The sequence below is a fragment of the Schistocerca piceifrons genome, chromosome 1 (assembly GCF_021461385.2).
Source record: "Schistocerca piceifrons isolate TAMUIC-IGC-003096 chromosome 1, iqSchPice1.1, whole genome shotgun sequence".
NCBI classification, from domain to species: Eukaryota; Metazoa; Arthropoda; class Insecta; order Orthoptera; family Acrididae; genus Schistocerca; species Schistocerca piceifrons.
Window position 1 is genome coordinate 190,514,683 of NC_060138.1, and position 27,860 is coordinate 190,542,542.

General features: G+C 44.9%; 1 protein-coding gene and 1 pseudogene across 1 annotated transcript in view; both read left to right on the forward strand.

The window, feature by feature from the left end:
• The window catches only part of LOC124804603, a 102,007-nt gene that overhangs the window by 16,517 nt on the left and 57,630 nt on the right, over nt 1-27,860 (forward strand). Inside the window, exon 2 of the mRNA XM_047264801.1 lies at nt 22,277-22,381. Coding sequence (XP_047120757.1) covers nt 22,277-22,381 — 105 coding nt within the window. The remainder of the gene's footprint in view (nt 1-22,276; nt 22,382-27,860) is intronic.
• LOC124721940 lies at nt 10,800-10,917 on the forward strand (annotated as a pseudogene).

The window sequence follows — 27,860 nt, forward strand, 5'->3', positions numbered from 1 at the left end:
CACTCGTGAAATGGTCGTACAGGAAAATCCCACTTCATCGCTACCTCGGAGATGCTGTGTCCAATCGCCCGTGCGCCATCCAGAACACCACAATCAAACTCACTTAAATCTTGATGACTTGCCATTGTAGCAGCAGTAACCGCTCTAACACCTGCGCCAGATGCTTGCTGTCTTACACAGGCATTGCCGATCGCAGCGCCATATTCTGCCTGTTTACTTATCTCTGTGTTTGAATACGCATGTCTGTACCAGTTTGTTTTGCAGACGAGGATCAGATCTCATTTAACCCGACCACTGATGGCTTCGATTTGGAGAATGTCACAGTGTATACAGCCCAAGAATCTCTTGTCTCGTGTAAGTGCTCAAAATAATTTCACAGAGCTCGGTAGACATCGAGGTCATTAGAGATGGAGCGCAGACTTAGATTAGGAAAATATGTGGAAAAAATCGGCCGTCTTCATTCAAAGCAACCATCCCAGAATTCGCCTCAAGCGATTTAGGGAAATCACGGAAAATTTTAATCAGTGTGGCCGGAGCGGGTTTTAACCGTCGTCCTTCCGAATGAGACTCCAGTGTGCTAACTGCTGCACCACTTCGCTCGGTAGGTTTTAATAAAGTTACTATGTGAAGTACGTTCCTATAAACAATGACTGATAAGTGCATAATTTGCAAGTGTGACGTTGTCGTTCGGCTATGTAATATTGACGGGAATGGGGTTGAATTGGTAAGTGTTGCATCATGCTGCTGCCTGTCGTTGATTGCAAATTGTAAAACCATGTAACTTTGCTGAAGTCCCTTGGTGATGAGTTACTGAATGACCAGAAACTACAGCACTTTTCTCGCCATTAATTATGCTAGCGGAAGACTGCATAAATCTCTTCCAATCAGAAATTACTGATACTTGTAGAGTGAGCTGCTCTGAGTGGAGCCACTTACCGCTTATCTCGCAATGTGGTGTCAATACGTCTCATCAAATAAGACTGATCATGTTTAAATCTAGAACAGTAATCTGTCGTAATGCACTGCTTGATTTGTGTTAAAATATCTGAAGTTCCATAACATATAGGTGATTTCTGTTGCAGCGGGAGCCAATTTAAGCCATTGGGCCTCTTCAGGCGTTGGGAGATAATTAATACCCCTAAGCTGCGAAATGTAACGCAGCCATTCATAGTGGAGACAAAGAAATCGACACAGTCAAATACATATTGATAGCATGTTACACTTGCTACAGGCTTTTCAGTGTGGTAGACAGTTGACAGCTCCAGCGATTGAGCTTTTTTATATGGTAGCTCAGTCACAGCCGCAAATAAGTATTCACTTAATAAACTGAAAATAACTGCAATATACGGACACGTGCTCAGTGAAGTTATTTTGTCTACTCACATAGGAGAGCTGGACAGAAAATGCTGGGAAGCTATTGTCTGTTTGCAAACTGAAAAGCGATTTTTTTTTTAATTTTTGTTAAGTTCCTATGGGACCAAACTGCTGAGGTCATCGGTCCCTAGGCTTACAAACTACTTAATCCAACTTAAACTAACTTATGCTAAGGACAACACACATGCCCAAGCCCGATGGAAGATTCGAACCTCCGAAGGGAGGAGCCGCGCGAACCGTGGCAAGGCGCCCACGACCACTCGGGTACACTGCGCGGCAAGTGAAAAGCGAGCAGCACTCGTGATTGGGAAGTTGCCTTACACGAAAGGAGCGCTACGGCTGACGTACAGAGTGACTAAGAATCAATTTCCCTTTAACATTGTGGAGAAGTGCAGTAGAGAGGATTTGGTATTGCCTGCACGCTCTTCACGTTGCAGACTTAACTGGGTTTACACTAGCAAGTCGCTTGCAAAAAATGGTTCAAATGGCTCTGAGCACTATGCGACTTAACTTCTGAGGTCATCAGTCGCCTAGAACTTAGAACTAATTAAACCTAACTAACCTAAGGACATCACACACACCTATGCCCGAGGCAGGATTCGAACCTGCGACCGTAGCGGTCACGCGGTTCCAGACTGAAGCGCCTTTAACCGCACGGCCACACCGGTCGGCAAGTCGCTTGCAGAAGTTATTCCTGCATGTTATTGCGAGTCGCTTGCAGCTTTGTTTACACAGCAGCGCAAGAATTAAGCTTGATCCTTCCGCAAGTTCTTTGGCAAGAAACTTGCGTCAACAACTTGCTTATACTGTTGACATGTTTTTCAGTACCACCACGAGTGTCAGCCGAAGTATAAAATGACAAGTAGGCGGGTGGGATATGCTGCAGCTCTTGTAATTGTAATGAAAAACGTGAAAAAGAAAAACAGAAGTATTTGGGTTAGAGAGTGGATAATGAGAAGATCGGAGAATGGTGCCTATAATAACCTTTTGCAAGAACTTAGTATCGGGAGCATGGATACTTTTGAAAACTTCTGCAGAATATTCTCAAATCATCTGGAGTGTTTGTTGACGTTAATAGTGCCCGTCATATCAAAACGAGACACAAACTTCCGTACTGCTATTTCAGCAAAGGAACGTTTGCTAGTCACTCTTACAATTTACAGCTACAGGTGAGCTACGAATAAAATAGGCCTTTTCAATTATTTATGTGAAACATAGGAGACTCATACAAGTCCCTAATGTACTTGTTTCATATTCCCGTCAGCACGATTTCTCTGATCGTACCCGATGTATGTAGAGCCATTTTTGACGTCTTGAAAACGGAAAATTATTTGAAGGTATGTGAAAATACAACAATGAAATTAATTTTTTATTGAAATGAACAGCATTTTACCGAATGATATGCTTATAAGTTATGCTACTTTGTCCGTGTACATCTTTCACAGATGTGTCGAATATCGACGAGATTTCATTTAATACGCTCATCTTCTTCGCTCCATCCTTAAAGTCCCGGTTATGCACGTCCCATATTTCGGGGTAGCTCTCCACGGCTTCAATAAAATGTTCTGTATCCTGCTTCATCCATTCCCATTTCTACTCCATTTCCGAAATTTGTTTTCATATAATACACTCCTGGAAATGGAAAAAAGAACACATTGACACAGGTGTGTCAGATCCACCATACTTGCTCCGGACACTGCGAAAGGGCTGTACAAGCAATGATCACACGCACAGCACAGCGGACACACCAGGAACCGCGGTGTTGGCCGTCGAATGGCGCTAGCTGCGCAGCATTTGTGCACCGCCGCCGTCAGTGTCAGCCAGTTTGCCGTGGCATACGGAGCTCCATCGCAGTCTTTAACACTGGTAGCATGCCGCGACCGTATGTGCAGTTGACGGACTTTGAGCGAGGGCGTATAGTGGGCATGCGGGAGGCCGGGTGGACGTACCGCCGAATTGCTCAACACGTGGGGCGTGAGGTCTCCACAGTACATCGATGTTGTCGCCAGTGGTCGGCGGAAGGTGCACGTGCCCGTCGACCTGGGACCGGACCGCAGCGACGCACGGATGCACGCCAAGACCGTAGGATCCTACGCAGTGCCGTAGGGGACCGCACAGCCACTTCCCAGCAAATTAGGGACACTGTTGCTCCTGGGGTATCGGCGAGGACCATTCGCAACCGTCTCCATGAAGCTGGGCTACGGTCCCGCACACCGTTAGGCCGTCTTCCGCTCGCGCCCCAACATCGTGCAGCCCGCCTCCAGTGGTGTCGCGACAGGCGTGAATGGAGGGACGAATGGAGACGTGTCGTCTTCAGCGATGGGAGTCGCTTCTGCCTTGGTGCCAATGATGGTCGTATGCGTGTTTGGCGCCGTGCAGGTGAGCGCCACAATCAGGACTGCATACGACCGAGGCACACAGGGCCAACACCCGGCATCATGGTGTGGGGAGCGATCTCCTACACTGGCCGTACACCACTGGTGATCGTCGAGGGGACACTGAATAGTGCACGGTACATCCAAACCGTCATCGAACCCATCGTTCTACCATTCCTAGATCGGCAAGGGAACTTGCTGTTCCAACAGGACAATGCACGTCCGCATGTATCCCGTGCCACCCAATGTGCTCTAGAAGGTGTAAGTCAACTACCCTGGCCAGCATGATCTCCGGATCTGTCCCCCATTGAGCATGTTTGGGACTGGATGAAGCGTCGTCTCACGCGGTCTGCACGTCCAGCACGAACGCTGGTCCAACTGAGGCGTCAGGTGGAAATGGCATGGCAAGCCGTTCCACAGGACTACATCCAGCATCTCTACGATCGTCTCCATGGGAGAATAGCAGCCTGCATTGCTGCGAAAGGTGGATATACACTGTACTAGTGCCGACATTGTGCATGCTCTGTTGCCTGTGTCTATGTGCCTGTGGTTCTGTCAGTGTGATCATGTGATGTATCTGACCCCAGGAATGTGTCAATAAAGTTTCCCCTTCCTGGGACAATGAATTCACGGTGTTCTTATTTCAATTTCCAGGAGTGTATGTGAGATGGTTGTATAAAATTAAGTCACCACATTAAGTAAAATGTTAAACATGAGTGTTATGCAGACGGCACACTTAATATAACTTGCGCTTCCTACCTGCAGGAAATAGAAATAAATCCTAAAAGCTGCAATTTACTTGCAGATACTTCTTGCGTGGTGTTCACACTGGAAGCGGAAAACGTGCAGCAAGTTACTTCCGCAATAAATTGCTGCAATAACTTGCTAGTCTAAACCGAGCATTATGGAGGAAGGGAGCGCATGACCACAACCCGGCGACCTACCTTCTCTCACGCTTCTAATCTCCACCCCCACGTTTTCACTCCGTTATGCTCCCAGAACACAATATACCCCTTAATAGCGATCTACTGAGCTCATATGGGCACAAAGTAATCACATTTGTTCTTCACCCACATTAGTCAGCCATATACATGAATTTCATACCATTAAACCAATATTTTCAATAATTTTTTCATCCCCTTAACGCGGAAACTATTAGTCCTAGAGAGAAAGGAATAGGATCATTTTGTAGGAAACTTAGTATAATTTACTTTTGTACTGGAGAACATTTTCCGTCGGAACCGCGGTATTTGAGATAGTCAAGAAAGATATACATAAGTGACGTTTATATGACTGCAACCCAAACCCCATCCTCACTCCTCACAAGGAAAGATTTTCAGTACCTTGTTCATGACACTCTCCACTAGCGCTGTACAAAAATTAGCGACTACACGAATTTTTTCCCCTAATTTTGCTTCGTTGTTTAGATTAACTGCTTAAGTTGCAGTCGAAGGCATTCCTGTGCATTTATTTTAGTTTGCATCTACAATTGTGAATTATTTACTCATCCGTTTTTCCCTCACGTAAAGGAAATGACAGGGTTTATCATTTTTACGTTTAGTATAATACACCTATTGCGGCACTATCAAATCTCACTGATAAACGTCACCGAGATAAAGACGACTGAAAAGAAAAATAAGAATTAGAGCTTATCGCATCAACGGCATCGAAGTTGTAGGACACTACCAGGAGATTAACTGAAAGAGGAAGGGATCTACAGTGGCCGCATCAAAACAGCCATCCCTACATTCTTCTGACGTCACCGAATGAAAACGGAAGGCCATTCCATCCCAGTCCAATCCCACTTTCTTAACCTCTGCGCTAACTTACTTCTTGTTTTACTCAAAACAATATTACACTCGCTCGCCGAGGTGGCCGAGCGGTTCTAGGCGCTTCAGTCTGGAACCGCGCGACCACTACGGTCGCAGGTTCGAATCCTGCCTCGGGCATGGATATGTGTGATGTACTTAGGTTAGTTAGGTTTAAGTAGTTCTACGTTCCGGTTTCAACCCGACGCAGGGGTCACCTTCTGGGCGTTTACACTGTGAAATTATGGATATCCGTCAGAAAGATTCCATTATACAACAGCTAAAATTACGTAAATTTAAAATATGTTACCCATTGGTCGACTGCTGGTGGTGTCACTCCTGTCTACATAACGGCAGGAAACTATGCGAGACTAACCCTTCGTATGGGCTTAAATAGTGTGCTGAGTTCACGTGAATAGACGGCATTTAATACAGTTTATAATATGTAATTACTAGTCACCTTGGTTTAACATAAATTTAAGTGACAGTAAATAATAGAAGGACCGTCTATTCACGTGATCTCAGCACGCTATTTAAGACCATACGAAGGGTTAGTCTGGCATAGTTTCCTGCCGTTATGTAGACAGGAGCGACACCACCAACAGTCGACCAATGGGTAACATATTTTAAATTTACGTAATTTTAGCTGTTGTATAATGGAATTTTTCTGACGGATATCTATAATTTCACAGTGTAAACGCCTAGAAGATGACCCCTTCGTCGGGTTGAAACCAGTTGGCGGTATAATAATAATAAATGCGATTAAGACTGTTTTTGAATAATTGATTCTGAAGCGAATGCCACAAAGTGGTTCCTTCATCTTCGGAGTCAAATCAAAGTCACAAGCACTTAAGTCCGTGGAGTACGGTGGATGGTACAGTACTTCCCAGTCCCATCAACCAAACAGAGCAGGCACAGCTTGCGCTATAAGCGCCTGCGCATTGTCGTGAAAAATGATGGGTGGGTTGCGCAGAAAGTGTCGCCGCTTCTTTCGCAAAGCTGGTCACAGGTGATGCTCCAAAAACGAACAGTAATACTGGGCATTGACGGTCTCCCGTGGAGCAACGTAATGCGTTAGGATAACACCATCACAGTCGTACACGAGAATCACCATAACTTTAGACCGCTCCATTCGCACCATCAACAGAACAGGCTGTGCTAACGGTATACTACTCCTTCCACATCGCTGGCAACGGGTTCTACACAACGATGGTGACTACTTTGGACAGTAACAGGTGCAAACATGTAACTCTTTTATATCGGATGTGAATAAATAGTTGCCACTGTTTAAGTTCCAGCCCTAGTACATAATATATCAATATAAAACTGGTAGAACCCGATCTCGGGGAAGATCAGTTTGGATTCCGTAGAAATATTGGAACACGTGAGGCAATACTGACCCTACGACTTATCTTAGAAGCTAGATTAAGGAAAGGCAAACCTACGTTTCTAGCATTTGTAGACTTAGAGAAAGCTTTTGACAATGTTGACTGGAATACTGTCTTTCAAATTCTGAAGGTGGCAGGGGTAAAATACAGGGAGCGAAAGGCTATTTGCGATTTGCACAGAAACCAGATGGCAGTTATAAGAGTCGAGGGACATGAAAGGGAAGCAATGGTTGGCAAGGGAGTGAGACAGGGTTGTAGCCTCTCCCCGATGTTATTCAACCTGTATATTGAGCAAGCAGTGAAGGAAACAACAGAAAAATTCGGAGTAGGTATTAAAATCCATGGAGAAGAAATAAAAACTTTGAGGTTACATTGTAATTCGGTCAGCAAAGGACTTAGAAGAGCAGTTGAACGGAATGGATAGTGTCTTGAAAGGAGGATATAAGATGAACATCAACAAAAGCAAAATGAGGATAATGGAATGTTGTCGAATTAAGTCGGGTGATGCTGAGGGAATTAGATTAGGAAATGAGACACTTAAAGTAGTAAAGGAGTTTTGCTATTTGGGGAGCAAAATAACTGATGATTGTCGAAGTAGAGAGGATATAAAATGTAGACTGGCAATGGCAAGGAAAGCGTTTCTGAAGAAGAGAAATTTTTTAACATCGAGTATAGATTTAAGTGTCAGGAAGTCGTTTCTGAAAGTATTTGTATGGAGTGTAGCCATGTATGGAAGTGAAACATGGACGATAACTAGTCTGGACAAGAAGAGAATAGAAGCTTTCGAAATGTGGTGCTACAGAAGAATGCTGAAGATAAGATGGGTCGATCATATAACTAATGAGGAGGTATTGAATAGGATTGGGGAGAAGTTTGTGGCACAACTTGACTAGAAGAAGGGATCGGTTGGTAGGACATATTCTGAGGCATCAAGGGATCACCAATTTAGTATTGGCGGACAGCGTGGAGGGTAAAAATCGTAGAGGGAGACCAGGAGATGAATACACTAAACAGATACAGAAGGATGTAGGTTGCAGTAGGTACTGGGAGATGAAGAAGCTTGCACAGGATAGAGTAGCATGGAGAGCTGCATCAAACCAGTCTCAGGACTGAAGACCACAACAACAACAACAAAGGCTCTGAGCACTATAGGACTTAACATCAATGGTCATCAGTCCCCTAGAACTTAGAACTACTTAAACCTAACGAACCTAAGGACATCACACAACACCCAGTCATCACGAGGCAGAGAAAATCCCTGACCCCGCCGGGAATCGAACCCGGGAACCCGGGCGCGGGAAGCGAGAACGCTACCGCACGACCACGAGCTGCGGACACAACAACAACAACAACAGCAACATAATCCATTTGTGTGGTAACGTGGCCTTATTCACTTATTTATTTATTTCACAAAAGTAAATTTGAAAAACCAGCGCGAACAAGAACAAACATCGTGTTAATTGTCAATAAGTTACAAAGAACTTGAAAAGTTGCCGATGAATCTCGTGCTTGGAGCCGTTCTATATCACAAGATGCTGTTCAGCGACTCAGAGAAGCAATCGAAATGGGTCTGAGTGAGTCAACTCGTCGTTTAAACAACAAGTTAGATTTGCCAAAATCAATGACCATCAGCTGGCTCACAAATTAGACCACAAAGATTCCGCAACTCTGCACGCTGCACGTTACGATGCGATAGGAGCTGCACGCAACGAACACCTTATGCATCGCAATTTGTTTACTGATGAAGCCAAATTCCACATCTGTGGAGAAGTTGAGAAACAGAACTGCCACATATGAGGAAACGAACCACCTCACATTACCATTGAATGTCAAAGAGAAATTACTGGAATAGCAGCTTCAGCAAGAAGACACAGCTGACACTGTTGTGTTCCGTCAGGGCGGCGCACACCCTCTTTTTGCCCTCATAGTAAAAGAACACCTAAACTGAAGATTCGCCGACGGGTGGGTAGCAGAGATCCTGCAACACTGTGGCTGTCGCGGTCACTTGATTTGACACCCTTGCTATTTTTTTGTTGGACATGAAGTCAAGGGCGTACAAAGCTAAGGTCAGGGATTGCCAGAATCTAAATGCTCCAATCTAGAATGCAGCATCGTCTATTTCACAAGGTATGCTTGAAAATGTACTCAGGTCTGCTCTTTAACGAAGCGAGTAATATTTCAAAACGGTCGGAGATAATGTTAAAGTGCGATGAATATAAGTATTGACAGTGAACATACATGCTTATTATGTAAATGTATCCATTATTTTTTGGAAATGGATCGAATCTTTATGACCATCTCGAATAATAATCGTATTGATTACTACTCTTGCCGAGCGAGGTGGCGCATGAAGCACATGAAGCTCGCGTTCGCTATGCATGATTAACAAGGTCCTATTGCAAGTGCGCTCAGCTTGAACACAGACAGACAAGCCACGCATCATAACCTCACAGTACAGCAGAGGGGTTGGGTTGTTTGGGGGAAGAGACCAAACGGCGAGGTCATCGGTCTCATCGGATTAGGAAAGGACAGGGAAGGAAGTCGGCCGTGCCATTTCAAAGGAACCATCACGGCATTTGCCTGAAGCGATTTAGGGAAATCACGGAAAACCTAAATCAGGACGGCCGGATGCGGGATTGAACCGGCGTCCTCTTAAATGCGAGTCCAGTGTGCAGTACATCAGAAAGGCAACCAGTGGCATCCGCCTCTAACTCACGACCTCCAACAAGTGAAAGCAATAGAGTGCCCTCTTCAAACTCACTTCCCCGCATTCTCAGCGAGGCGGGCTGTGAGTTGTTTAGCCGACATAGCCGGAACTCAAAGAACACTTTCTGAATACCTCACATTTTAAGTTGTTTGGAATCGATACTAGGTATAGAACTGCATCTTTGCACTAATCCTGCGGTAACTAGAACAAGAAATAACTGAATTGTAAAAATAACAAATTAAATATTAAAAGTTGCAACGTAACAGCCAACTTTCAACCTCACGTCTGATTTCCTTCCACATCTTGCTACAATTCGAGCTTCTCTGCGTCTCTAATGATCCCGTCCTCAACGGGACATTAAATCCTAACATTGAATTCATCTTCTCATAAACAAGACGTTGTTACGACCAATTCTAGAATCGAAAATACTTTATATAGCTTTTAGGTACATAAATAATTTCTTTGTGGAACAAACATACGCTACTTAATGAATATGATTTTTATTGGATGATTTTTTTTTTCACTCACACTTCTAGCATTAAGTTGAGCTACATAAACTACGGAAAACATTTCAGACAAGCTTTAAGTAGAAATTCTAGTAAAAACATCGTACGTACTTGATGTTCACTTAAGATTCATTGAATCATAATTTTTGTATCGTTACGCATTGTATTCAGGCAGTGGCAGTCACTGTATAGTCTACTAATAGTATTATCACACAAGAAACGGGCTCAGTAAGTGTAAAACTACAGACGCAACGATGTGGCGCAGTTTTAACGCATAGTTCGCGCGTTTGGAAGGGATGTGTTAAGTAAACAGTCAAACGAAATACGTATTGCAAAGCTAGGCTAGAGGCACTCGCATAGCAGTACCAGTAACGACGAAAGTCATTTTATTATACCGTAGTAATAGAGTTTGTCAAAATCGCAACAAAACTAAAATACACATGAGAATTTTTTTCTTCAATCAGAATTTTTGCATCGATGATCGTATGTGACAGATTAAAATGGTGTGTCGCACTGGTATTTGTACCTCAATCCTTTTGTGGGCAGTGTGCTCCCAATTATGTCATTTGAGCATGCCACATGGTCCGACACTGACATGAAGAATAAAATAATAAAATAAAATATCTGTATAAAGATGGACTGCCAACGGCCTTGCCGCTGTGGTAACACCGGTTCCCGTCAGATCACTGAAGTTAAGCGCTGTCGGGCGTGGCTAGCACTTGGATGGGTGACCATCCTGTCTGCCGAGCGCTGTTGGCAAGCGAGGTGCGCTTAGCCCTTGTGAGGCAAACTGAGGAGCTACTTGACTGAGAAGTAGCGGCTCCGGTCTCGGAAACTGATCTACGGCCGGGAGAGCGGTGTGCTGACCACATGCACCTCCATATCCGCATCCAGGATGACACAGCAGCCAGTCGGTACCTTTGAGCCTTCATGGCCTGTGCGGGAGGAGTTTAGTTTCGTTTTTATGAAGATGGACTTACAGAGAGTAAAATAATCTTCGTTCGTCACATATGAAATCTTCTAAATCTTACTGTCAGTGTTAGTTCTGTAGTCATTTCACCGGTGTTTCCGAAAGTCCGAATCCTGTTAGCTGACATGTATTTGTGGGAATACGAGAGTGGTCCACTCTAGCTGAGACGTAATTAATCAATACTGACCTGTGGCACTTGATATAAGTCTAGTGCATTTTTCACATTTTTTCATAAAGTCGAACATCTTCACAGCATCTATGTGTTGAACGGCTCCCTCCTGCCCAAACTACGTGCCTATCAAAGGCACTGACCGCTCGATTGTAATAACTTCCTTGACGGGTGAGTGGCGCTAGTATTCTCTTTGGCGGCGGGGATAAACCTCAATCTTTGCCTTTTCTCTACCAGCGCCTGCACGAATTTACAGCGGCCAACATTCAGAGGTGCAGACTGGAAAGGCGCTGCAAAGTATTATGCACAAAGCTGATTTACTTTGCTGATTTTGTTGTTTTCTGTTGGTCTTAAGATCCACTAATCTCCATTCCGTCGCAATTTTTTTTTAATTTTTAAGTCGAACGAACACACCACGAAGGAATCATCCGAACAGAGCGAAAATCCGTAGGTGTGATGGACATGTGCCGACCAACAAATGACTACAATGTCAAAAAAACTGAATGACTTTTTCAAGAGAAAGCTTCACAAATAACACGTTAGTTCACCTCTGGCCCTTACGCAAGCAGTTATTCAGCTTGGCATTGATTGATGTTCCACATCCTGGAGGACCTCCTCACTACGGATCAATTGGAATGAAAGTAAATTTAATCCAATCTAATTTAATCTAATGATAGAATTGTTGGGTGTCCTCCTAGGGGATTTTTTTTTTTTGGTCATCAGTCTACTGACTGGTTTGATGCGGCCCGCCACGAATTCCTTTCCTGTGCTAACCTCTTCATCTCAGAGTAGCACTTGCAGCCTACGTCCTCAATTATTTGCTTGACGTATTCCAGTCTCTGTCTTCCTCTACAGTTTTTGCCCTCTACAACTCCCTCTAGTACCATGGAAGTCATTCCCTCATGTCTTAGCAGATGTCCTATCATCCTGTCCCTTCTCCTTATCAGTGTTTTCCACATATTCCTTTCCTCTCCGATTCTGCGTAGAACCTCCTCATTCCTTACCTTATCAGTCCACCTAATTTTCAACATTCGTCTATAGCACCACATCTCAAATGCTTCGATTCTCTTCTGTTCCGGTTCTCCCACAGTCCATGTTTCACTACCATACAATGCTGTACTCCAGACGTACATCCTCAGAAATTTCTTCCTCAAATTAAGGCCGGTATTTGATATTAGTAGACTTCTCTTGGCCAGAAATGCCTTTTTTGTCATAGCGAATCTGCTTTTGATGTCCTCCTTGCTCCGTCCGTCATTGGTTATTTTACTGCCTAGGTAGCAGAATTCCTTAACTTCATTGACTTCGTGACCATCAATCCTGATGTTTAGTTTCTCGCTGTTCTCATTTCTACTACTTCTCATTACCTTCGTCTTTCACCGATTTACTCTCAAACCATAGTGTGTACTCATTAGACTGTTCATTCCGTTCAGCATATCATTTAATTCTTCTCCACTTTCACTCAGGATAGCAATGTCATCAGCGAATCGTATCATTGATATCCTTTCACCTTGTATTTTAATTCCACTCCTGAACCTTTCTTTTATTTCCATCATTGCTTCCTCGATGTACAGATTGAAGAGTAGGGGCGAAAGGCTACAGCCTTGTCTTACACCCTTCTTAATACGACCACTTCGTTCTTGATCGTCCACTCTTATTATTCCCTCTTGGTTGTTGTACATATTGTATATGACCCGTCTTTCCCTATAGCTTACCCCTACTTTTTTCAGAATCTCGAACAGCTTGCACCATTTTATATTGTCGAACGCTTTTTCCAGGTCGACAAATCCGATGAAAGTGTCTTGATTTTTCTTTAGCCTTGCTTCCATTATTAGCCGTAACGTCAGAATTGTCTCTCTCGTCCCTTTACTTTTCCTAAAGCCAAACTGATCGTCACCTAGCGCATTCTCAATTTTCTTTTCCATTCTTCTGTATATTATTCTTGTAAGCAGCTTTGATGCATGAGCTGTTAAGCTGATTGTACGATAATTCTCGCACTTGTCAGCTCTTACTGTCTTCGGAATTGTGTGGATGATGCTTTTCCGAAAGTCAGATGGTATGTCGCCAGACTCATATATTCTACACACTAACGTGAATAGAATAGTCGTTTTGTTGCCACTTCCTCCAATGATTTTAGAAATTCTGATGGAATGTTATCTATCCCTTCTGCCTTGTTTGTCCGTAAGTCCTCCAAAGCTCTTTTAAATTCCGATTCTAATACTGGATCCCCTATCTCTTCTAAATCGACTCCTGTTTCTTCTTCTATCACCTCAGACAAATCTTTACCCTCATAGAGGCTTTCAATGTATTCTTTCCACCTATCTGCTCTCTCCTCTGCATTTAACAGTGGAATTCTCGTTGCACTCTTAATGTTACCACCGTTGCTTTTAATGTCACCAAAGGTTGTTTTGACTTTCCTGTATGCTAAGGCTGTCCTTCCGACAATCATATCTTTTTCGATGTCTTCACATTTTTCCTGCAGCCATTTCTTCTTAGCTTCCCTGCACTTCCTATTTATTTCATTCCTCAGCGACTTGTATTTCTGTATTCCTGATTTTCCCGGAACATGTTTGTACTTCCTCCTTTCATCAATCAACTGAAGTATTTCTTCTGTTACCCATGGTTTCTTCGCCGCTACCTTCTTTGTACCTATGTTTTCCTTCCCAACTTCTTTGATGGCCCTTTTTAGAGATGTCCATTCCTCTTCAACTGTACTGCCTACTTCGCTATTCCTTATTGCTGTATCTATAGCGTCAGAGAACTTCAAACTAGGGGATATCGTGCCAAATTCTGTCCAATTGGTGCGTCAGATTGTCCAAATCACGAATTGGTTCAAGGCCCTGCTCATAATGCTCCAAACATTCTCTTTTGGGGAGAGGTCCGGCGACCTTGTTGGCCAAAGTAGGGTTTGGCAAGCGCAAAGACAATCAGTAGAAACTCTCACCGTGTGCGGAAGGGCATTATTTTGCTGAAATGTAAGTCTAGGACGACTTGCCATGAAGGCAAGGGTGCCGAGGATTGCAATAAAATAGGTCTTGCTATGAAATGAATTGAGACACCACACCATCATTCCTAATTGTCCGGCTGTAAGGAGGGCATCAGTCACGCTAGTATCACACAGCTGTTCAGGGCGTCTCCAGACACGTCTTCTCTGTCATCTGGGTTCACTCCGAAGCGCGACTCATCACCGAGGACAATTCTACTCAGTCAATGAGATTCCATGCCCCGATGACAAGTAAAGCTTCTAACTGAATGCAATCAAAAGATAAAGGAATATACGTCACATATTTTGATACAAACTCAGTCATCAATACCTGCAGATGAACTACCTACATAAAGTGAGACAATTATTGAACTATATGAAACAAATGTAAATTAGTTACAAACTACGGCGTGCACACAACATGTAAACGTCATTACGGATATTCGGATTTAGGTTATGACATGTTGGATACGCCTGCCATCATTGGTGATGATGTGGCGCAGACGAATAGCGAAATTCTACATGACCCGCCGAAGTGTCGGAACATCGATGCTGTCAATGACCTCCTGAATGACCGTATTCAGCTTGGGATTATTGCTGTACACCTTGTCTGTAATATGTTGTTGTGCTCTTCAGTTCAGAGACTGGTTTGATACAGCTCTCCATGCTACTGTATCCTGTGGAAGATTCTTCATCTCCTAGCACCTACTGCAACCCACATTCTTCTGAAACTGTTTAGTGTATTCATCTCTTGGTCTCCCTCTACGATTTTTACCCTCCACGCTGCCCTCCGATACTAAATTGGTGATCCCTTGATGTCTCAGAACATGTTGTACCAACCGATCCCTTCTTCTAGTCAAGTTGTGCCACAAACTCTTCTTCTCCCCAATTCTATTCAATACCTCCTCATTAGTTATGTGATCCACCCCTCTAATATTCCGGATTCTTCTGTAGCACCACACTTCGAAAGCTTCTATTCTCTTCTTGTCCAAACTATTTATCATCCACGTATCACTTCCATACAAATAATTTCAGAAACGACTTCCTGACACTTAAATCTATACTCGATGTTAACAAATTTCTCGTCTTCAGAAACGCTTTCCTTTCCATTGCCAGTCTACATTTTATATCCTCTCTACTTCGACCATCATCAGTTATTTTGCTCCCCAAATAGCAAAATTCCTTTACTACTTTAAGTATCTCATTTCCTAATCTAATTCCCTCAGCATCATCGACTTAATTCGACTACATTCCATTATCCTCATTTTGCTTTTGTTGATGTTCATCTTATATCCTCCTTTCAAGACACTGTCCATTCCGTTCAACTGCTCTTCCAAGTCCTTTGCTGTCTCTGACAGAATTACAGTGTCATCGGCGAACCTCGAAGTTTTTATTTCTTTCTTCTCCATGGATTTTAATACCTACTCCGAATTTTTCTTTACTGCTTGCTCAATATAGAGATTGAATAACATCGGGGAGAGGGTACAACCCTGTCTCACTCCCTTCCCAACCGGTGCTTCCCTTTCATGCCCCTCGACTCTTTATAACTGCCATCTGGTTTCTGTACAAATTGTAAATAGCCTTCCGCTCCCTGTGTTTTACCCCTACCACCTTCAGAATTTGAAAGAGGGTATTCCAGTCAACATTGTCAAAAGCTTTCTCTAAGTCTACAAATGCTAGAAACGTAGGTTTGCCTTTCCTTAATCTATTTTCTAAGATATTTTCTATAATCTACACTCCTGGAAATTGAAATAAGAACACCGTGAATTCATTGTCCCAGGAATGGGAAGCTTTATTGACACATTCCTGGGGTCAGATACATCACATGATCACACTGACAGAACCACAGGCACATAGACACAGGCAACAGAGCATGCACAACGTCGGCACTAGTACAGTGTATATCCACCTTTCGCAGCAATGCAGGCTGCTATTCTCCCATGGAGACGATCGTAGAGATGCTGGATGTAGTCCTGTGGAACGGCTTGCCATGCCATTTCCACCTGGCGCCTCAGTTGGACCAGCGTTCGTGCTGGACGTGCAGACCGCGTGAGACGACGCTTCATCCAGTCCCAAACATGCTCAATGGGGGACAGATCCGGAGATCTTGCTGGCCAGGGTAGTTGACTTACACCTTCTAGAGCACGTTGGGTGGCACGGGATACATGCGGACGTGCGTTGTCCTGTTGGAACAGCAAGTTCCTTGCCGGTCTAGGAATGGTAGAACGATGGGTTCGATGACGGTTTGGATGTACCGTGCACTATTCAGTGTCCCCTCGACGATCACCAGTGGTGTACGGCCAGTGTAGGAGATCGCTCCCCACACCATGATTCCGGGTGTTGGCCCTGTGTGCCTCGGTCGTATGCAGTCCTGATTGTGGCGCTCACCTGCACGGCGCCAAACACGCATACGACCACCATTGGCACCAAGGCAGAAGCGACTCTCATCGCTGAAGACGACACGTCTCCATTCGTCCCTCCATTCACGCCTGTCGCGACACCACTGGAGGCGGGCTGCACGATGTTGGGGCGTGAGCGGAAGACGGCCTAACGGTGTGCGGGACCGTAGCCCAGCTTCATGGAGACGGTTGCGAATGGTCCTCGCCGATACCCCAGGAGCAACAGTGTCCCTAATTTGCTGGGAAGTGGCGGTGCGGTCCCCTACGGCACTGCGTAGGATCCTACGGTCTTGGCGTGCATCCGTGCGTCGCTGCGGTCCGGTCCCAGGTCGACGGGCACGTGCACCTTCCGCCGACCACTGGCGACAACATCGATGTACTGTGGAGACCTCACGCCCCACGTGTTGAGCAATTCGACGGTACGTCCACCCGGCCTCCCGCATGCCCACTATACGCCCTCGCTCAAAGTCCGTCAACTGCACATACGGTTCACGTCCACGCTGTCGCGGCATGCTACCAGTGTTAAAGACTGCGATGGAGCTCCGTATGCCACGGCAAACTGGCTGACACTGACGGCGGCGGTGCACAAATGCTGCGCAGCTAGCGCCATTCGACGGCCAACACCGCGGTTCCTGGTGTGTCCGCTGTGCCGTGCGTGTGATCATTGCTTGTACAGCCCTCTCGCAGTGTCCGGAGCAAGTATGGTGGGTCTGACACACCGGTGTCAATGTGTTCTTTTTTCCATTTCCAGGAGTGTATTTTCTATGATCTATTTTCTGAGATAAGTCTTTAATATAGCCCCACAAAACGTATACGCCTGTTTCGGATCCGGAGAATATGGCGGCCAATCGAGGCCCATTCCAGTGGCGTATGGGTACCCCAGAGCCAGGATGCGGTCCCCAAAGTGGTCCTCCTGGACAAACACTCTCTGCCTCGCATGAACCACATCTTTTCGAAATCAGGGTCACTTTGGATAATGGGGATGAAATCGTCTTCCAAAACCCTAACGTATCGTTCGGTAGTCACCGTGCCATCAAGGAATATCGCACCGATTATTCCCTGACTGGACATTGCACGCCACACAGCCACCCGTTGAGGGTGAAAAGACTTCTTGATCGCGAAATGTAGATTCTCAATCGCCCAAGTGCGCCAGTGTTGCTTATTGACGAATCCATCCAAATGAAATGGGGCTTCGTCGCTAAACCAAACCATACAATTCCTATCATGGCCCACGGCCAACCGTGCAGTTTGAACGTTCTAACGTAAACCGTTCGGAAGTTATGACGATTTTATTTCATATAGTTCAATAGCTGTCACCCCGTACATGTGGAGGCTGGAGGACTAGCGGTAAATTACGTGCCGGGCAATGGAGAGGTCACGCGATCGAATCACGGTCGGACAACGGTTTTTTCAGTCTCGGTGTTAACCTAGCCTTCACCCTTCAACGATGTGAGGAGTCGACAGAAACAAAACGTGGCTCGAAGTTCACGTAAATTGTGACTCTCCTTTCCGCGGTTGGATAATTGGGGTAGGTTAGAGACCTGCAACTCGCCGAAGCGGCGTCCAATAGAAAGGCGCACCAGCCTCACGAAATTATTATTGTTGTCTATACGCGAAATTAAGTTTGTACGTAACCCTCAGAGTTCGACTCCTACTCGCACTTCTCGGTTTGTATATTATAATTCTTACTAGATTATATCTAGCATTCTACGCAGATCCGTGTTGTATGCAATTTCCACGGTTCTACCCATATTTTTGTGTATTATGAGCACGTACATCTCAAGCGCAACAAACGGACTTACGCAACACTTGGTTATCTAGTTTCTAGTTCCGTAACATTTCTTACATAACCCGTGACTACTCACCGTTCACATGTTTATACTCTAATGAAACCTCTCAGCTCTTCCATAAAATGATTGAATGCGCTCAATTAGCCCTTATCGAATCAAAAAGTAAACGTCCGAAATAAAAATTAATTATAAAAATAACGTTAATATAATTTGGTAGTATGTGGAGGTTACGATACTTGTCACTGTATTATTGAATTTCCAGCTAGATTAGTGAAACTGCTGTATCAGATGCCAGATCTAAAAGTGATAATACGGTAGTTTTCCTATTTGCAGTACTTACAAACTAAAACTAGATACATTATAATGTTAACTACCTTTGCTCATCAGTTTAAATTTTGAACGCCACCGTAAACATTATGTTACACAATGTTTTCGGCTGTTTTTAATGACACGAGAAAGTAATTCCATTTCAGTGCTCCTCATCGGACGTCAGAGTGAACTAGTGTGCCCCATTTAGTTTAGTTCCTTATATGTCGCATGGGTCATATTCACGACAACTCGTCGTGATGTGAGATTTGTCATTAGGATGACAAATGGGACACGTTTTCTCTGAAAGCATAGCTGTACGTTGGCCATTTACATAACTGTATTTTTTTAAACTTAATCTACAACAAAAATGTCGTAAACGTAACCCAATCATATACATATTATCTGCTCAGAAATGCATCTAAAGTGTACGAGATATCAAGCTGATTAGAACAACACCGGTAAAGTATGTGGGACAAGGTATTACACCCCAGGACCCCATAACTATTAGCATGGTGCATAAATTCGTAGCGTTTTTGTATTGCACGTTGGCATTACGGTTGCTGTGAGTTTATTTATCAATTGTCAGCTTTTAGTTGTAGTTCACAATTGCTATTTGAGTTTATATATTGTCCTTTGAGTGGAGGTGTGGACGCTAGAAAATGGAGTGCCAAGCGGATAAATCGGAACATTTCCGACATAGTCTTTTGTTTGAGTTCAAAAGTGGCGTGACAGCAGCGGAAGCAGCCAGAAACATTTGCACGGTGTATGGGGCACTGGACAGTATACGGTAAGAAAATTGTTTTCTCGTTTTTACGTTAGTGACTCTCCACTTTAATCCACACTGTTCCACGCCAGTGTACTCCAGAAATGACAAATGTGATCATTCCACCATCGTGCGACATTAGCATGCAATGGGGAAGGTTCAAATATAGGATGTATGGTTACCACATGCTGTAAGCCAAAATAAAAAAAAAAAAAACCAGTGGGTGTCATATGTGCATTTCTGCTTGCTCGTCAACGACTGGTTCGTGAACAACACCCACCGTTCCTATCTTGTAACGTTACCAGTGACGAGAAATCGTATCTTTATGCTAATACAAGGAAAAGAAAGGAATGGTTGAGCCCACACAAAGCAGGAACTGCCCGTACAAAAACCTGTGCGTATGCACAAAAGATATTGTCTTGCATCTGGTACAACTACGGTGTGGTGCTACAGATTACTTCGCCGAGTTTTATTAACAACAACTGAGGCGTCTTGGATACGCAGTTCAAAAACAACAACCAGGAAGACTGGGTTATCAAAAATATCCGGACACCTGGCTGAAATTGACTTACAAGTTCGTGGCGCCCTCCATCGCTAATGCTGAAATTCAATATGGTGTTGGCCCACCCTTTGCCTTGATGACAGCTTCTACTCTCGCAGCCATATGTTCAATTAGTTGCTGCAAGGTTCCTTGGGGAATGGCAGCCCATTCTTCACGGAGTGCTGCGCTGAACAGAGGTATCGATGTCGGTCGGTGAGGCCTGGCATGAAGTCGGCGTTCCAGAAGATCCCAAAGGTATTCTATAGGATTCAGGTCAGGACTCTGTGCAGGCCAGTCCACTACAGAGATGTTATTCTAGTGTAACCACTCCGCCACAGGCCGTGCATTATGAACAGGTGCTCTATCGTGTTATAACATGCAATCGCCATCCGCGAATTGCTCTCCAAGAAGGAAGAAGGTGTTTAAAAAATCAATGTAGGCCTGTGCTGCGATAGTGGCACGCAAAACAACAAAACACGATGAAAATCACGACCACACCATAACATCACCGCCTCCGATATTACTGTTGGCACTTCACACGTTGGCATATGACGTACACCGGGCATTCGCCATACCCACACCCTGGCATCGGATCGCCACATTGTGTACCGTGATTCGTCACTCCACACAAAGTTTTTCCACTGTTTAATCGTCCAATGTTTACGTTCCTTACACCCAGCGAGGTGTCGTTTGGCATTTACCGGTGTGATGTGTAGTTTATGAACAGCCGCTCGACCATGAAATCTAAGTTTTCTCACCCCCCCCCCCCCCTCCCCCTCTGTCATAGTACTCGCAGTGGATCCTGATGCAGTTTAGAATGCCTGTGTGATGGTCTAGAGAGATGTCTGCCTATTACACATTACAACCTCCTTCAACTGTCGGCCATCTCTGTCAGACGAGGTCGGCCTGCACGCTTTTGTGCTGTACGTGTCCCTTCACGTTTCCACTTCATTATCACATCGGAAACATTGGGCCTAGGGATTTTTAGGAGTGTGGAAATCTCGCGTACAGATATATGACACAAGTGACTCCCAATCACCTGACCACGTTCGAAGTCCATGAGTTCCACGGAGCGTCCCCTTCTGCTCTTTCACGATGTCTAATGACTACTGAGGTCGCTGATATGTAGTACCTGGCAGTAGGTGGCAGCACAATGCACCCAATATGAAAAAAGTATGTTTTGGGGGTGTCCGGGTACTTTTGATCACATAATGTATGTCTGCGAGAATGGAAGCTGTCATCAAGGCTAAGGGTGGGCCAACACCATACTGAATTCCAGCATTATCGACAGAGGGCGCCACGAACTTGTAAGTCATTTTCAGCCAGGTGTCCGGATACTTTTGATCACATAGTGTACGTAGACTTGTTCAGAGCGCAGGAAACAAGACAAGAGAACTAACAATACCCGTGCATGGTTTATATAGTAGGATTTAGAAACAAAAGTCGTCGCATTAACCCCTCTTTGATTTCTCTGAAGCGCTAATTTGCTGCCTGCGACATTCGATGAGAGATTATATATCGATAATTTTAATTAAAACTTTGTCAATGCTATTAATTATCCCCGATGTTATCGATCACCTCTCCCCTATAAGCCTGATAACATTGTTCTTAATTAAAAGAGTGTTTATAACAGGCTTCGTTACAGTCAAGACGTCCCGCCCTCTCCATTTCTTGTCACTACAACTGGTCGGGTGTTCCGTAGCAATTACCGGTCGTTCTGTAAAAATTGATAGTTTTTCCTTAGCAAGTGTCAGTTGTTCCTTAGCAATTGTCGTGTAGTGTAGTAGATTTCTGGGCAATAAATACTGTGTCTATGTGTGGAACTGCTACAGAAAATTATTCCACATGCCATCAGGGAAAGATAGTATGTAAAATAAACTAATTTTCTAAGGATGTTATCACCAAAATCAGGTAAAACGGAAATGCTGCGTTGGAGAAAATCTATAATGTGTGATTTCCAATTTTAATTAAGATCAATATGGACATCCAGAATTTTTTTAAATTACGTTTCTCTCATGCTGTATTGTTATTGATGTTAGTGTATCTTGCCTTACACAGAATTGAATGAATTGTACTTTTTCTAAGTTATAAAAAAGAATATGAAAAGTAGTTACAGAGTCTCAGCACAGTTGGGGGTACTGTAACGAAAGCTCCCGCCCTCTATGCCGACGAGTGACTGCTTCTCTTTTGTTCGCAGGTTCCACGTACGACCTCTTGGGTGTTGACTTGGCAGGTTGTGAAAAACCGCCGTGTCCTCTGGTGGCTGGTGCAACGATCAACGTCACCTCCACGTTCTACGCCAGTGAGTCGTATGTCTTCGCTTTATATTATTAATTTAATCTCAACAAAAACGTGGACACTACAGTGGGCGAAAAAGAATTTCTCAGCTAGTGTACAGAAATAACTCTTCGAATAGTAAAAAATTGTAATAATACTTTGCCTGACGAAAAAGCGAAGACCCAGAAGGGGAGGAGGAAATGGAATTTATGGTGTTATTTCAGTGATTACAAAATCGAGTAAAGTGACCCAAGAGCTTGGCAATATGAGTCCACATACCAACATGGCGTTGTACCTCCTGGATGTAGACACCGATTCGCTTGGGAAGTGTGCCGAAGTGTGTTTTACAGCCGTTATATCCTCTAGCAGGACTAGCTGGCCCACAACTGCTGTAACTGGTCCTTGACATACTGGATACTGGCTCTGGGATGGACCTGACGTCCAAGCTGGTCCCACACTTGACCTATCGAGTCATATCTGGGGATCTTGATGGCCAGGACATTAGATCATAACGAAGATAGCTCATAGAGGCACGTGCCATTTGTGGACAATAACACATGAGGACGCTCCATTCGAAACGCAGTCGTTTGTCCTTCGGTGTTAGCGGCAACCTACGTAGGTGACTGTAATTCCTTAGTTCAGATGCTAGTAGCTTCTGACCAATGGTGTGGGAAGACACAGAATATTGCAGTGACTCCATTACTTGTTCTCGGATGGCATGGGCAAAAATAGTTACGATGTGCATGGTGCACAATACGGTGATCCTCCACGGGGTGGTCAGACATAATCAACTCGAACCTTGGCGAGTACGCCTCCTCTCACGTTCAAACGTTGTCCAAAATCGGATCGGTGCCACAACCGAATTAGGGCTGATGGTAAAACACCGATACATCCATATATTTCCACTGAATATCGATAATTATTGGGAATGTTTCTTCCCCAAAATATCGATACCAAAATGGCAATATCGATATTTTTGTTTCATATTATACCTTTTTCATAATTTTCGGCAAAAAATGAAGTTGTTCATTTGAAATTGTACTAGAACATAATTTACCTTCACTGTGTGAATTTTTTTTTATTTTTCCTTTATTGAATTTCAATTCCCCCTGAAGGGGGCGGGCTGGCAGCAGCTTAGTACGCTGCTCTACAGCCTACAGACTTTTTTAAAAACGGAAGAAGAAAAGAAACAAGAAAAAACAGGTGAGAAAACGGTGACTTAAAGTGTAAAATGGCGGAAAATTGTGGAAAGTTTAAACAGAAAGCAAAGGGGTTGGCAATGTTAATAAAATACACAGGAATCAGACAAGTAACATAGTAGACACACAATTAAAAAACATGGCGGCAGTCTGGTTTCTGTTCACAAGAGATAAAAAATCACACCCAGCGACAGTATGATGGCCGTTCACAACACTTCCCAAAAGACACGCAACACTTCTCAAAAGACACACAACACTGAACACTCACTGTAAAACACTCACTGTATGTCACTGCACGAAAATGTCGGCACAAAGATGACACTCCCTAGCCAAGGGCAGATGGGGGAGGGGGAGGGGGATCTGGAGGAGGGGGAAAACAAGGAGGGAGGAGAGGAAAAAACGAAAAGGGGGGAGGGGAACCAAAGGACGGAGAGGACTCATAAGGGGGGAGAGGGACAGGGCAGGCGTGAGAGGGAATGGGAAATGGCAGAGGAGGGAAATGCAAAAGGACTCGGAGGAGAGAAGGGGGCAGAGAGAGGGGAGGTGGGGAAAAAAGAGGATGGGGAGAGGGTTCCCGGGAAAAGGACAGAGGAAAGGAGGGGGAGTGAGGATCAGATTTGATAGGAGGGATAAATGGAGGAGACAGGGCATCATCTGGGAGGGGGAGTTGATGGAAGCCACCTTGGGAAAGGAGATGAAGGTTGTAGAGATGGTGGGTAGGGGGGACACAACAGTGAAGACGTGGCAGGGGGCGGGGATGGGAGAGGAGAGGAGCAACCACTGTGTGAAGGAGTCTTACTACTTTTTGAGCTTTCATTAACTCCAGTCTTTCACCCTGCATCGCGTTGTTGGGACTGTGTAGTGGAAGAAACTACTGAAATTCGGGTGTCCAACAATATTATAAACAGAGAAAAGCGGTATCCTTTAAATAAGAATTGAAACCCCGTTTTGTTTGACATTTGAAAATCAACGGTTTTTGTTTCGATCATCAACAGCGTCTGCTACCTACACTCCTGGAAATGGAAAAAAGAACACATTTACACCGGTGTGTCAGACCCACCATACTTGCTCCGGACACTGCGAGAGGGCTGTACAAGCAATGATCACACGCACGGCACAGCGGACACACCAGGAACCGCGGTGTTGGCCGTCGAATGGCGCTAGCTGCGCAGCATTTGTGCACCGCCGCCGTCAGTGTCAGCCAGTTTGCCGTGGCATACGGAGCTCCATCGCAGTCTTTAACACTGGTAGCATGCCGCGACAGCGTGGACGTGAACCGTATGTGCAGTTGACGGACTTTGAGCGAGGGCGTATAGTGGGCATGCAGGAGGCCGGGTGGACGTACCGCCGAATTGCCCAACACGTGGGGCGTGAGGTCTCCACAGTACATCGATGTTGTCGCCAGTGGTCGGCGGAAGGTGCACGTGCCCGTCGACACGGGACCGGACCGCAGCGACGCACGGATGCACGCCAAGACCGTAGGATCCTACGCAGTGCCGTAGGGGACCGCACCGCCACACCCAGCAAATTAGGGACACTGTTGCTCCTGGGGTATAGGCGAGGACCATTCGCAACCGTCTCCATGAAGCTGGGCTACGGTCCCGCACACCGTTAGGCCGTCTTCCGCTCACGCCCCAACATCGTGCAGCCCGCCTCCAGTGGTGTCACGACAGGCGTGAATGGAGGGACGAATGGAGACGTGTCGTCTTCAGCGATGAGAGTCGCTTATGCCTTGGTGCCAATGATGGTCGTATGCGTGTTTGGCGCCGTGCAGGTGAGCGCCACAATCAGGACTGCATACGACCGAGGCACACAGGGCCAACACCCGGCATCATGGTGTGGGGAGCGATCTCCTACACTGGCCGTACACCACTGGTGATCGTCGAGGGGACACTGAATAGTGCACGGTACATCCAAACCGTCATCGAACCCATCGTTCTACCATTCCTAGATCGGCAAGGGAACTTGCTGTTCCAACAGGACAATGCACGTCCGCATGTATCCCGTGCCACCCAACGTGCTCTAGAAGGTGTAAGTCAACTACCCTGGCCAGCAAGATCTCCGGATCTGTCCCCCATTGAGCATGTTTGGGACTGGATGAAGCGTCGTCTCACGCGGTCTGCACGTCCAGCACGAACGCTGGTCCAACTGAGGCGCCAGGTGGAAATGGCATGGCAAGCCGTTCCACAGGACTACATCCAGCATCTCTACGATCGTCTCCATGGGAGAATAGCAGCCTGCATTGCTGCGAAAGGTGGATATACACTGTACTAGTGCCGACATTGTGCATGCTCTGTTGCCTGTGTCTATGTGCCTGTGGTTCTGTCAGTGTGATCATGTGATGTATCTGACCCCAGGAATGTGTCAATAAAGCTTCCCATTCCTGGGACAATGAATTCACGGTGTTTTTATTTCAATTTCCAGGAGTGTTTTTATCGTTTCCGCGACTTTTCAGCACCGGTGCGCTAGAGGGCAGTTACGATCGCGCTCGCGCGTTGAACCTTCAGGCGGTGTATAATCGAGCCGCCGCTGCGAGTCTGCTTTCAGTTCCGGCGATTTAGTGCGATGGTTCACTCAACTGAAAATGACGGCCAGGTGAACAGCCAAAATATTGTGTCAAGATGACGATATGTTCAGGCTGTAGATTTGATATGAATATCACCTGGTTGAATATTAAGTGCTGTCCTAGTGACAGACGTCACAGCCGAGGAACTAGAGTTATCTTTTCGAAAGATGGTGGGAGGAGTGTGGATTGGTAGTGACTTTGCTAATACTATCTTCAGCGAAATTTTGAAAGGCTGATCACGGCAGTCTTGGCCAAAACTTTTGGTCCTGTAAGTAAAAATGCACTGAAATTTCCAGGCCGAATAAAAACGTACGCTGGACGGGGACTCCAATCGGAACCTTCCGTTTCGTGGGTAATGTTCTTAACAGCTGAACGGTCCAGGCACGACGCACAATCCGTCCTTAAAGGTTCACTTCTGACAGAATCTCTATTCAAATTTCACAGAACGTCTCCTGTGTATCCTACGGGGCTAGGACTCCTGGAAGAAAAGATAATGCAGAGAAATGACTGACACTTTTCGTAAGTGTCAATAAACGATCTTGTTGACTGACACTGTTCATAAGTGTCAATAACCGATCTTGTTGAAACTTGGCCGGTCTTGAAACTTCCTCTTTAATTATTTTTACTTAAACTCATCTACAGAATTTTCTCTGACAAAGACATCTACATCTACATCTACATGATTACTCTGCAATCCACATTTAAGTGCTTGGCAAAGCGTTCACCCAACCACAATCATACTATCTCCCTACCATTCCACTCCCGAACAGCGCGCGGGAAAAACGAACACCTAAACCTTTATGTTCGAGCTCTGATTTCTCTTATTTTATTTTGATCATCATTCCTACCTATGTAGGTTGGGCTCAACAAAATATTTCCGCATTCGGAAGAGAAAGTTGGTGACTGAAATTTCGTAAATAGATCTCGCCGCGACGAAAAACTTCTTTGCTTTAATGACTTCCATCCCAACTCGCGTATCATATCTGCCACACTCTCTCCCCTATTACGTGATAATACAAAACGAGCTGCCCTTTATTGCACCCTTTCGATGTCGTCCGTCAATCCCACCTGGTAAGGATTCCACACCGCGCAGCAATATTCTAACAGAGGACGAACGAGTGTAGTGTAAGCTGTCACTTTAGTCGACTTGTTGCATCTTCTAAGTGCCCTGCCAATGAAACGCAACCTTTGGCTCGCCTTCCCCACAATATTATCTATGTGGTCTTTCCAACTGAAGTTGTTCGTAATTTAACACCCAGGTACTTAGTTGAATTGACAGCCTTGAGAAATGTACTATTTATCGAGTAATCGAATTCCAACGGATTTCTTTTGGAACTCATGTGGATCACCTCACACTTTTCGTTATTTAGCGTCAACTGCCACCTGCCACACCATACAGCAATTTTTCTAAATCGCTCTGCAACTGATACTGGTCTTTGGATGACTCAAACTTAACCTATTCATTGATTACGCACAATATATAAGCCCAACGCAGTCTGACTGATATACATTGACAACAAGACTTCCAATAATTAACACAAAAAATGGCTCTGAATTGCAAGAAATCCTAATTAATAATACAAATGCAAAAAACATGAAATTAAAAAAATATGAAACTACCTCCAACTCCGTTAATTGCCTGAACTCATTTCGATCACGAATTCCTACAGTGCAAATCCCATTCCTTTTCATAAGTTACTTACCTCGCAGAAACTCTTCTAACACGAACTACAGCAATT